This window comes from Anabrus simplex, chromosome 1, assembly GCF_040414725.1.
Source record: "Anabrus simplex isolate iqAnaSimp1 chromosome 1, ASM4041472v1, whole genome shotgun sequence".
In the NCBI taxonomy this organism is placed as follows: Eukaryota; Metazoa; Arthropoda; class Insecta; order Orthoptera; family Tettigoniidae; genus Anabrus; species Anabrus simplex.
The window spans coordinates 1006545743-1006557808 of record NC_090265.1 but is presented as its reverse complement, the minus strand read 5'-3'; the positions used below and the strand labels follow the sequence as shown (position 1 = coordinate 1006557808).

Sequence of the window (12066 nt, the reverse complement as noted above, 5' to 3'; positions counted from 1 at the left end):
ATGTGTAGCGATGAATAGCCTTATGCTTGAAGAATGTATTCGTAACAGCTAAACCCATACTAGCACAGAAGTCCAGCAAACGCTTCCCATTCCCTTTAGCTTCCATATCATCCCCACATTTACCAATCGCCCTTTCGTATCCTTCAGTTCTCTTCCCAGCTCTCACATTGAAATCGCCCATTAGCACTATCCTATCCTTGCTGTTGACCCTGACCACGATGTCACTCAATGCTTCATAAAACTTGTCAACTTCATCCTCATTGCAGCCTCACATGGTGAATACACGGACACAATTCTTGTCCTAATTTCTCCAGCAGACAAATCTACCCACATCATTCGCTCATTTACGTGCCTAACAGAAAATATGTTGCGTGCAATGGTATTCCTTATAAAGAGCCCTACCCCAGACTCTGCCCTTCCCGTTCTAACACCCGTCAAGTACACTTTATAATCTCCTATCTCTTCCTCATTATCTCCCCTGACCCGAATATCACTTACTCCTAGCACATCCAGATGCATCCTCTTTGCTGACTCAGCCAGTTCTATCTTCTTTCTTCCATAAGCCCCATTAATATTGACGGCTCCCCATCGAATTCCATTTCGTTCGCCAAGTTGTTTCCAAGGAGTCCCTCGCCTGTCCAATGGGAGTGGGACTCCATTACTCCCATAGGTCCGAGGCTTGCTTAAAGTGTTCTGAGCTCGGTAAATTCATGAAGCAGGATGCCACCTCACTTGCACATAGTCCAAGTGAGGATCTCTCCTCTAACGGGTTATGGACCACCGGTGAATTGTATAGTCCTAGCCTCCTGAGCACAAGGAGGGCCACGACTCAGAATATGTCCGAGATGCCCACTTCCATTCCATAGCAACTGGTATCCCGACTTTCACGACCACTTACTAGGCCACTCGGCCGTTGCCCATGGTTCACGAACTAGGACGTGGCTACAGTAGAATTAAATGTACACGCGGCTGGGAATATTTTTTAACTCTCAGGGACACTAGACTCAAAATTTACCTGCTGCCCTCATACGCTACCGTGCTTAAATATGACCTACTGTATAACAATTCGGTGGGAACATGCTTTCTAATGGTAAAATAATTATCGACTGCCATTCAGCTATTCTCTCTATTACCCCCTCCCCCTCACACACACAAACACACACACACACATACAATCACAAACTTCCTCTCTTTAAGATATTACTATAGATTAGAACTGTGATAAATAGGATAACCATTTAGCCAACTACTTATATTTTAGGATATATGTGAGCTTTAATTCTTAGAACATTAACCTGATCCAAAATAACTCTTGGAACAGCATACGTCATATTGAAGTTCTGCACATTGAACGATGATCAGCAATATTCTTACAACATTAGATCTGGAATAAGAAATAGCTAGTGCTTAAAAATAAGTAGTTTATTTCAATTTATTATAAATACAAGATACAAAATAAAGTATACAAGAAATAGTGCACGCACTTTGGTGAGCTTGGTTCTAGTTTTGAATCAACATTTCACATGAACCCACATGAAACTGCACACATTCAATGTATACAAATTAGCAGCATAGCACAGTTCCTGAATATTATTGATAAAATTATCATTGATTGTTGTTTTAAGAAAGTACAGCAACCATCCACTGGTCTCACGCCATCGTAATCACATCAGTCTCGCTAAAATTGCTCTTTATAAATTCCATATATTTTAGGATATAAGTATATAATTTACATAAATACAGAATAGGCAATCAAACAAACAGAAAATGTGTGTGTCATTTTTTGTCATTTGCATGCGATCAAGTATCATTCAGTACAATTAATACGTTATTAATTTACAAATCGTTTTTACTTTTTTTTCATTTCCTACGACTGATCTTGAGATGGATGCCATCCTTGGAAGCCGTGACTATAGAGCTAGGTTCATATCGTATTGGTATAACTGTGCGCTTGCTTGGTGAAAACTGGAAATCCCTCAGCAGAGTCGCCATTCCAAGTTTGGCTTGCAGGAGTCCAAATCGCATACCTGAAAATGGAGACACATTTATGAGGATATTAAAAAAAACATTTGTGAGGGATCCAAGGATATTTAGCTAAAACTTTCAGAAGTTAGGAGTTTGGCTTCGGTTATGTCAAAACTATTTGAAGAGTAAGGAACAGTTAACGGAAGTTATTTACATAAACTAGGGTCAATACTCTGAGATCCAATCATTTCTACCACTACTGAAAAACAGAATCCTATAAGGATTCATTCTCCGCCCTTTATTTTTCATTGATATAATTTAATGATATCCCACAGCCCGAGGCCAGTTCAGATGTTGTATTACGTGCTCTCGACTTGAGAAAATTATGTACCTGTAGCTCTAGATAAGATTAAGGGGATTATTTATCAAATAAGACGACATTTGCAAAGTGTAAAATATAAACTATTTGAATCCATCTCTGTAAAATTTGACAGCAATAAAATAGAATTCTTTGCAAGTGGGATGTAACCTTGCAAACTGAACAAAAAAAAAATATCTCGTTCATAAATTGAAATGAAGTTCTGATTTAACTGTAAACAGTAACGTAGTAACATAGTAATACGTAAATAATAATAATATAAGCCTCGACAACCCCTTCAGTGCATACGGTCCTCAGAGATATCGTGGCGGCATAATGTTGCACAGAATGTTGTAAAGTTACTGATCCCGTCCTTTCTTTCAATTGGATCATCAATCAGCATCACCACTTCTCACGTATTTCGGTACTCTTCAACATTGGACAACTATAACTGAATTTACACCGTTTACCTAAGCATAGAAAGCGAGCGCCAGCATTTTCTAGTAGCTCTCGATTTGGGGAGAGATTGTGACCATTGAGATACCATCCGAGTCTGGCACTGTTCCCACTTGTGCCAGGATTCTCGGTTACAACGTCGTTGGCCATTATTGTTTCCTTCCGACTCAGATGGTATTAGGTTTGCTAGTTCTGAGTATTTCTTGCTTTCCACACCCATTGTAAACCTCATCTTTATTTTGACGAACTTATTTTCCGAAGGATGTACCCTTTTCCTTCTCCTTCCGATTAGATTTATGAGAGGGTGGGTACCTAACTGTACTTCCCCTTGAAACGATTTTATCCACCACTAATCAAATGTGCAAGAAACCAATAACCTTTCTTACTAGCTTTGGCTCCCTTACGTTTATTAGTGATCCCATGAGTCACAACATCCTGCAGTGTTCATGTAACACAGCGCAAGTTCATGGAAGATGAGCTGTCGCTTTCATAAACCTTTGCTTTTCGTTAGATTTTGCATACAACACCTTATAACGAATATAATATTGTACCAGTCTGTACTGGTCCTGATCTGTTGGGAAGGGAAATATGCCATGTATAATAGAATTTATTCTTTTCGTCATTCGAACGGGTTGGGACGAGAAGCTTTGGGGCTGTCCTTGACCTTGAAACGCAGCCAGGGGCTGACAGTCGATCCCTTGAAGCGGTATGTTTCTTTCTTCTTCCGAGTGCTTGCTGCAAGCTAGGCTATATGAAGGTGAACGCATCGAACAGTATTCCAGAATAGATATTTCTGGAACTCTCATCGGGGAGAGGGATTAACCGTTGATCGTCAAAACAGTGCATAACGTCCAATAAGAGAGTGTTTGACGTTCACACGTACCTGGAATACGAGTTAATATGAACTGTGACAGTCTCTCTGTTATATGATACTTCGCTTATATTCTCTTCTTGGAACGAAAAATCTCTCGTACGAAAGGCTTGCACATTGAATATTCTACTATATTACAAGTTACCAGTTTAGAAGATGGGAAGTAAGACATTGTGCTGGTCTCTGCTACAAAGGAAAGTTGGACTTTATGAAAATTCAAATCGGCTCGCCTGAAGCAAAATCGACTTCATGCTGCATAAAACATTCAGTCTTCCAGATTACAATTTCAGGATTAGTGATGTAGTGATTTAGTTCAAGCTGCAGTCAATGCACCACGACATAAGTTAAGAATAATTCAAGACGAAGACTTTTGTGCTATAAACTGGTCACAAGCACATCTTAACTTCTTGTTAGTTTCAGCTAATGGAAGGAAAAACCAAGAGGACATCGGTCTTCAGTCCACCACATCGTTGAGGGATCATCATATTGTACACACCGGGAAGAACGGAAATCCAGCCGAAATCTCCAACGCGGGGCAGCACAAACATCATTTGCACTTAGACGGGATATGCTGCCAGGACCATGGAGTGGATCACCCGAAACCATGAACTACAACATCCGACACTATGAAGAACTAGATGAAGAATTGACTCCCATCAGCCAAATATGAGTAAAATTTTATGTTAACATTCCTTCATTTCAGTAGATTATAGTACGATCTTCTTAAAGTTGATGAATGAAATGAAAACCTACAACCTGTTTTCCAGTCATTGACCGGGTCAGGGATGGAATGAATGAAGCAGATATAGGCTATTAGTACGATGGGGTCGCCACTCCCAAAGTGATTTATTAATGACTGACAGATGCTATGAAATGAGAATGGAGAGTGTTGCTGGAATGAAAGATGACAGGGAAAACCGGAGTACCCGGAGAAAAACCTGTCCCGCCTCCGCTTTGTCCAGCACAAATCTCACATGGAACGACCGGGATTTGAACCACGGTATCCAGCGGTGAGAGGCCGACGCGCTGCCGTCTGAGCCACGGAGGCTCCTCTTAAAGTTGATATTTACTATTATTTTGCGGTTGTATAGAAATCTTTTCACTTACGTATTTATTAGTTGTTGGTTTAATAGAGAATGTCTACTGTAGTTTTGATTGAGAATGGAGTGCAAGTAGTGATAATTAAAATGATACGTATCATCAAGTAATTAAACTAAAAATAAATGATGTAACCGACAATTAATACATTAATTTAATAATTTGGAATTATTTTGTATCCAATTTTGAGTTGTGATGAATTTACTAGTGGCATAAATGGCGCTATTCCTGGAACATTTTCACATGTTAAAGACATGGTCATCAATTCAAGTTCATATCAATTATGGCCTAAAAGTAATAAGCTAATAATAAAGCTGAAGGTTATCAGAATAAAATCCAGAATAATTTATAAAAGCGTTGTTGGGCATATAAATAATGTTATGATTGGGAAAGGTTGCTACTAATGATGATGATGATGCTTGCTTTTCGAAGGGGCCTAACATCTAAGGTCATCGGCCCAGTTTGTTAATGAAGCGAATAAGCGCTCAATTCAACCGGTGGAATAGACGGTTTGGCAGAGTCCATTTTTGAGTTTGGAGATAGTAAATAAATGAGTAGAATGATTTTCTAATGAGCACGTGTTGCCATGTGCGTGCAACTGGGAGCTAAATTAATAACTAATCATTCTGTAGCATGCTCAATCACAATAAATAATAGAAGTAGCTATTAATCCCAGACGAAAGGTATTATATGGCAGAAATTATAGGAGAAGATATCTTCCAGTTGAATTTCTAATGTGGCATACTGGTTTGAAACAGAATGTTAGTGCTCTAAAGTGATTTCTAAATGATTCATTCACCCACTGAATAAGTTGAGGACGTATAATTCGCGAGGCAGGAGAAAAATAAGGTCATCAATTGAATAATTGTTATGAAGAGTATTTAATAATCAATGTTAAAAATCCGAGAAATTTGTAATCACGAACATACATTCATTTGAGTGTGGGTTGTGTGGATTAGATTGTGTTTATCGCCATTCATATCTCCTATATTTCTTTTGCCAAGTAAATATTATTAAGGGACATCAGAACTTCAAATGTTCTGCCACGCCAGAAGGTTCAGATCAGTGTCGAACCTAGGAATTTCTAATCGTGAAAAAAGTTACATTTTGCTTTGTTATGGCAAGATAACTTAATACTTGCTCAAGTGATATGTCATTAAGAAATTATAGCGTTAATACAAAAAACATAATCTTATTGTGTTCTATTGATAGGACCAGCCAATGAAACGAAATTAATAGACTTTATACAAATTAAAAGATTGTGAGTAAGGAAACAAAAAGTCAGGATTGAAAGTTCATTTCATTCATAAATTAATCTGTAAAGTTAAATCTGTGCGGATCAAAATAATGTGTATTATTCTAATAATGAATTCTTAAGAACTTTCATGATATTCTGATAGGAAGATTTAAGAAGGAATTAATTTGTGAATAAAAATTAAAGTGACAGAGGATTAGAGAATTATTAATAATTAGAAGATCAAGTCTAAAATTAGCTACGGACTAATTAATCCTGCTGATAAAGTTAATAGGAAGGAAATGATTGATGAATTTATTTACGAATTAAAAATAATTCTTAAATGAAGCCATAAAAACTGTAAATATTATAAATATTGTAAATGATATTGACGAATGATTTGATTAAGAGGATATTAATCAGGTTAATAAGAATTTTTTCAGATATTATTCAGAATTTACGTGAGACATGATTGTAATATCTTTTAACATGACCGCATGGTCAAGATGACAATTCAATTCATGTTGAAATCGGACTGATTTATTGAATATCAAAGCTCTGTTTGTGATAATTACACCTGAAAAGTTCAGAAAAAAGATGAATTAAAGGATGTTAAACCTCATTAGAGGAAATCCAGATTATTAAGCTTTAGCCTAGACTATTTATACTGAGCTCGATAGATGCAGTCGCTTAATTCCAGTATTCGGGAGATAGTGGGTTCGAACCCCACTGTCGGCAGCCCTGAAAATGGTTTTCCATGGTTTCCCATTTTCACACCAGGCAAATGCTGGGGCTGTACCTTAATTTAGGCTACGGACTCTTCCTTCCCACACCTAGCCCTCTCCTGTCCCATCGCCGCCATAAGACCTATCTGTGTCGGTGCGACGTATAGCAACTAGCAAGAAAAAAAAAGAGAATATTTATAGATGGAAATATTCTTCGATTACTAACAAGTTTTAAATTAATGGGCCGGTCCCGTGGTGTAGGTGTAGCGTGCCTGCCTCTTACACGGAGGCCACACGTTCTATTCCAGGCCAGGGCAGAGATTTTTACCTGGACCTGAGGGCTGGTTCGAGGTCCACTCAGCCTACGTGATTAGAATTGAGGAGCTATCTGACGGTGAGATAGCAGCCCCAGTCTCGAAAGCCAAGAATAACGGCCGAAAGGAATCGTCGTGCTGACCACACGACACCTTGCAATCTGCAGGGCTTCGGGCCGAGCAGCGGTCGCTTGGTAGGCCAAGGACCTTCAAGGGCTGTAGTGCCATGAGTTTTTTTAATTAATGGATACATGTTTATTTTCAATAATCTTTACACCCGAGATACTGGAACCAGGTAGAAAGAAACCCACATTTTTATGAGGAAACTAGCTCAAGTTATTGTAAAAAGTGAGATTTTGAGAATTGTTTAAATAATTTCGATTCCAGAAGTTATCATCAAGCAAGAACTATGCTATGATATTTTATTCAGTTTAACAAATGTTAATCTGTGTTGAATTTTCTGTGTCATTTGTCAAATGCCTACAGTCTCGCACACTTAATGTTTACAAATTTGTTAAAAATGCCCGTCATAAAATGTGATCTTCACTCCCGAACGTGTCATGCTGGGATACCTCATATCTGCTGGCTGAGCTGCCCCGGACAAAGGGGTTAACATACAGTACTTCTTGAATAACAACCTGATATATTGCGTTTTGTACCGGTTGGGCCAAATCGTAGCTGATGTCAGGCTCAGTTTAATTTGTGCCTGTTTGTTCGTTTGTTTGTTTGTTTGTCTGTCTGTATGTTACAACTGGATAGATAAATATTCATGAAACGTGATATTATGTTTATAATAAGGGCGAGTAGGATCATATCTATAGTTGTACACAAAATAAACAAGAGGAGCTTCAGATGGTACCTAAAATATATAAAGCAGTGTATCTCCTTCACAGTTGATTTTTCACGATAACTGCTCATGAAAACATTTATTAAAAATATAACTTAAAATCGTTTCGTTCAATATGTTTTCCGATAAAGTGAAAGTTGAGGGAAATATCAGTGGTGGTCATTTGAAAGTTTAAGTCCAAGAGCCGATAATTTACCCTAAGATGAATTATACGGAGATTACCCCGGCAAAGTCTCAGGAGCGTTATACATTCGTCTGCAAATTTTGAATATCAACTCGACACTTGGATGTTTTACCATAAGGAATAAATCAAATAGAAAACAGCGATAATGCAAAAGAATTGAAAATGCAAAGGCCCTAGAGAACCAAGAAGCGAGTATGTCATGCCCACCTATGTGCTTCAGAATAACAGGAGCAATATGAGGGATAGACAGAAATATAATCATGGACATGCTAGGTTAATATCCCATTAAGGATGGGTATAACAGATAGTTTTTGACTAAGACAAAACATGTTTGAAAATTGAAACGAAAAAAATGTGTTTAGCTCTTCTTGTTTGATATCGGGATATATAATATCATCTTACTCTCTTTCGCTCTGTATGGGAATTAATTTGAGCTCTAACTGAATAATGCGACTGGAATATTATAATATGGAGAACGTTCCATTCAGTATAGCTCTTTGAATGGTATAGAATGATCCTTGAAAAGCTAGGTCGTACAGCTACTGTGGAGAAACACTTCTTAGGTCATTTGTCACCGATTATATTTACCATGTTACTTGCATATGGGTTTCATTTTCTAGTGGCACAATAACGATATAATTAATATCCTTTCTATTGATGTAGATTATTAAGAAATTCAAGGTATGCGATCCTTTCGATAGAAATTCATTAACTTGCTGTAAGTCAACGACAATATGCTCCTGTTTCTAAACACCTCGAAATGTCACCGAACTCACCTAAGATCTAACACGCTATCTTGGCAACAAAAGGAGAAAAAGAGTCGTTGCACGCTACCCAGATCAGCAAGTGAAAAATATTTAGGAGTTTGGACACATTTACGAAATCTCTTACTTAAGTACCAATAAAGCAATTTTTTCAGATAAAATTGTTAGATTAGCGAATGTGCGTGAGAATCGATTGTCCTAGTAGAATTCCATAAATGCCATATTTGATAACGATCATAACAATCTAACGTTGTGCTTGCTTAACATTAACTGCGACGGAAATCACATGAAGATAGATTAAATGCTCTTAACCTTCGAAGTTTGCCTATCTTGGTCATTGTTTTATTAATTGATTGACTGTATTTTTAACGAAGGCATTGACGTTTTTATCTCCAGTTCATTAGTAATGTAAATTAGCGTCCCCTGCCGAGGTGTTACAAACATTTTCAGGCACCCCTCCACCCCCCTCCCCTATGGAGGTGGGCTGCATGTACCTTTTCAACCACATACTAGCCCCACTGCTAATCGTAAATTTCAGGCAGTAACGGGTATCGAACCCAAACATTCGGGGATGGCAGCAAATGACGGTTACACAACGGAGGTGGATGGTTCATTATTGAAGAAGTATTGACTTCCTGAAGATCGTATGTAGTATGTAATGAAAGATGAGGAAAGGAAGAATATTTCATAGATATGGCCAACTCAGTCCTGATTGGAAAGGAACTAGAAATCATTCCATTTCGCCAAGTTGGTACTACTAGTGTACACTTAGTTGAACTTATTAGGTTAATCGAAGTGTTAGATACAATACAATTGAATCTTACCAATACAAATTCGAGGTCCTTCACCAAAAGGCAGGTAGGTGAAGCGATGTCTACGTGCTGTATTTTCCACATCAAATCTTTCTGGGTCGAACCGCTGAGGATCGGGGTAGAGTTTAGGGTCGTGGTGAAGCGCAAACACAGGGATTACAATTCGTGTTCCCTCTTCTACGGTGATATTCGTCTCAGGGATGACGTATGGCTTTGTGCACACTCGGAAAAGGGTACCTAGGGCAGGGTATTTACGTAGAGATTCTGAAACATACAGAAGAAAAATATATTGATCATAATCATACCATGCTGTACAAATAAACATACATGATACATCTATTGTGTGAACATAGAAGCCAGGCCTAGCTGACTCTGCGACTGTGGTATACCTCTTTTAGCACCCTCTAAATGAAGACTTGTTTTTACGTAGCTAACGAATTAGCACTATTCTTCAACATACAAGAAATGGTTACATTTTTTCCTGCCACTCCCGCAATTGTGATTCACCGCTCCCTTTTCTTAGTTTCAGTTGTACTCATTCCAAAGACCACTCTCTCTGTTATATCAGAATGTTCTTTGAGTCGCTATGTGCTTTCGGAGTACACCATATAGTGTGACATTTCAATACCTGGTTTTGTTGAGCGCCAGACGTTGTAGAGAAAGGCTGGGGGATGAGGTGATTATCTTTACAGTTGGTAATTACCAGTTAGAATAACTTCCAGCAAACTATCGCATTGTGAATGTGAATCCCTCTTCTTTAATGGTCTTTATTAGCATCTGCGTTTGACAATCATGAAACTAGTATTTTCACAAAGTCTTCAGATGAATTCCGATTATATCTTGACAAGAAGAATTGTGCTATTTATGTATAAGTGGATTTTATTCGCTCTTCCCTTTAACTAACAGACTAAATCTTTTTAATATTCAATGAAGAATATTCACGATCTCAATTTGTATTTATGCAATATTTACTGCAAAATGTATGAGTTATTAGTTATTTTACACAGAGATTCTGATCATGGATGAACTGTTGCGAACCTACAGTTTTAATATTGAAGGGAAGGAAGGACACTGTTATAGTGAGTTCAAAGGAAAATCGGTGTTTATACTGTGTGATAACAGTGTATTGTTACGTGCCGGCCCCGTGGTAGCACCTTTCGGTATTTCCACGAAGGGGCTGGTGACTCAAGATGACCTGGAATCTCCCAGCCGGTCTGTGGGGGTGGGGCCGGCCTTTCTGTGTATTGTTCTCGGCGGCCGGCTTACCTGTGAGTTCCTTGGAGATTCAACGGACATGTTCTGCCTGTAGTGACATCGCGAAATTTATGGATCAAATCACGTGAGGTATAAAAAGGGAGACTAGCCGCGGACAGTCAGTCAGAGTTGGACTCCATGTGGGAGTCAGTTTTAGAGTGAGTTAGAGTTAGGCTCCGAGGTGGAGCCAGTGTGACACTCAGTGAGTTGGGTTTCGGTGGATGGGCTGAGTGCGGCAAAGGTGCTGACTGTCGCTAGTGTCCCACCGAGGTTTGAACCAGAAGTTGTGTCGGAGAGACCAGCGATTGCGTAACTGCTAGCGATAGAACGGCAGGCTGTACTGCGTGTTCGTGATTCTGTGGACTGAGGATCGCCGTGACCCAGCGAGAGAACGCGCTATCGTGAGTACGAGGATAAATGGACCTGTCTTAAGGTCACTGCATGGGACTGTGTGAAGTGTGGAGTCCAACCAACGAACAGTCGTTGTGTGTTGTATAGCTAGCTGTCAACGCACAGTGGGTGTAGGAGGTGGCTGGACTTGAAGGAAAGGGAAAGTAAGGATTAGTGCCCCAGGTAAAGGAACGGGCTTGACAATTACTGCGTCATAAGGTAGAGAGATTTTTAAATAGACTGGTAATTAGTAGTGGGGTCATTCATTACTGGTTAGAATGTGTTTGAATATGTGTGTGTGCATTTATTAGGACCGGGCGAGTTGGCCGTGCGCGTAGAGGCGCGCGGCTGTGAGCTTGCATCCGGGAGATAGTAGGTTCGAATCTCACTATCGGCACCCCTGAAGATGGTTTTCCGTGGTTTCCCATTTTCACACCAGGCAAATGCTGGGGCTGTACCTTAATTAAGGCCACGGCTGCTTCCTTCCAACCCCTTGGCCTTTCCTATCCCATCGTCGCCATAAGACCTATCTGTATCGGTGTGACGTAAAGCCCCTTGCATTTATTAGGCCATCCTGAAATGAATTAGAGTAATGAAACAGATGGAGTTTTATTCGTAACAAAATGGTGTCAGAAGTTAGAATAGACCCCATATGTGATACTTCATTGTAATCAGCGGACCAGGTACTGCTGGTTTCGACCGCCATTGGGAACATTCGAGAACGTCGGTATATAGTGAATGCACATTCATATTTTTTTTTCATCTTTTATTAATTACATGCCAGTTCAGACCAG

The 12066-nt window shown here is 39.2% G+C and overlaps 1 protein-coding gene across 1 annotated transcript in view; it reads right to left on the bottom strand.

Moving 5' to 3' along the window:
* Positions 1-1407: 1407 nt before the first annotated feature.
* Positions 1408-12066, bottom strand: part of LOC136875581 (probable cytochrome P450 6a13) — a 33421-nt gene continuing 22762 nt past the window's right edge. Inside the window, exons 4-5 of the mRNA XM_067149127.2 lie at positions 9641-9892; positions 1408-2027 (exon numbers count right to left, since the gene is read on the bottom strand). Coding sequence (XP_067005228.1) covers positions 1861-2027; positions 9641-9892 — 419 coding nt within the window. The 3' untranslated portion in view covers positions 1408-1860. The remainder of the gene's footprint in view (positions 2028-9640; positions 9893-12066) is intronic.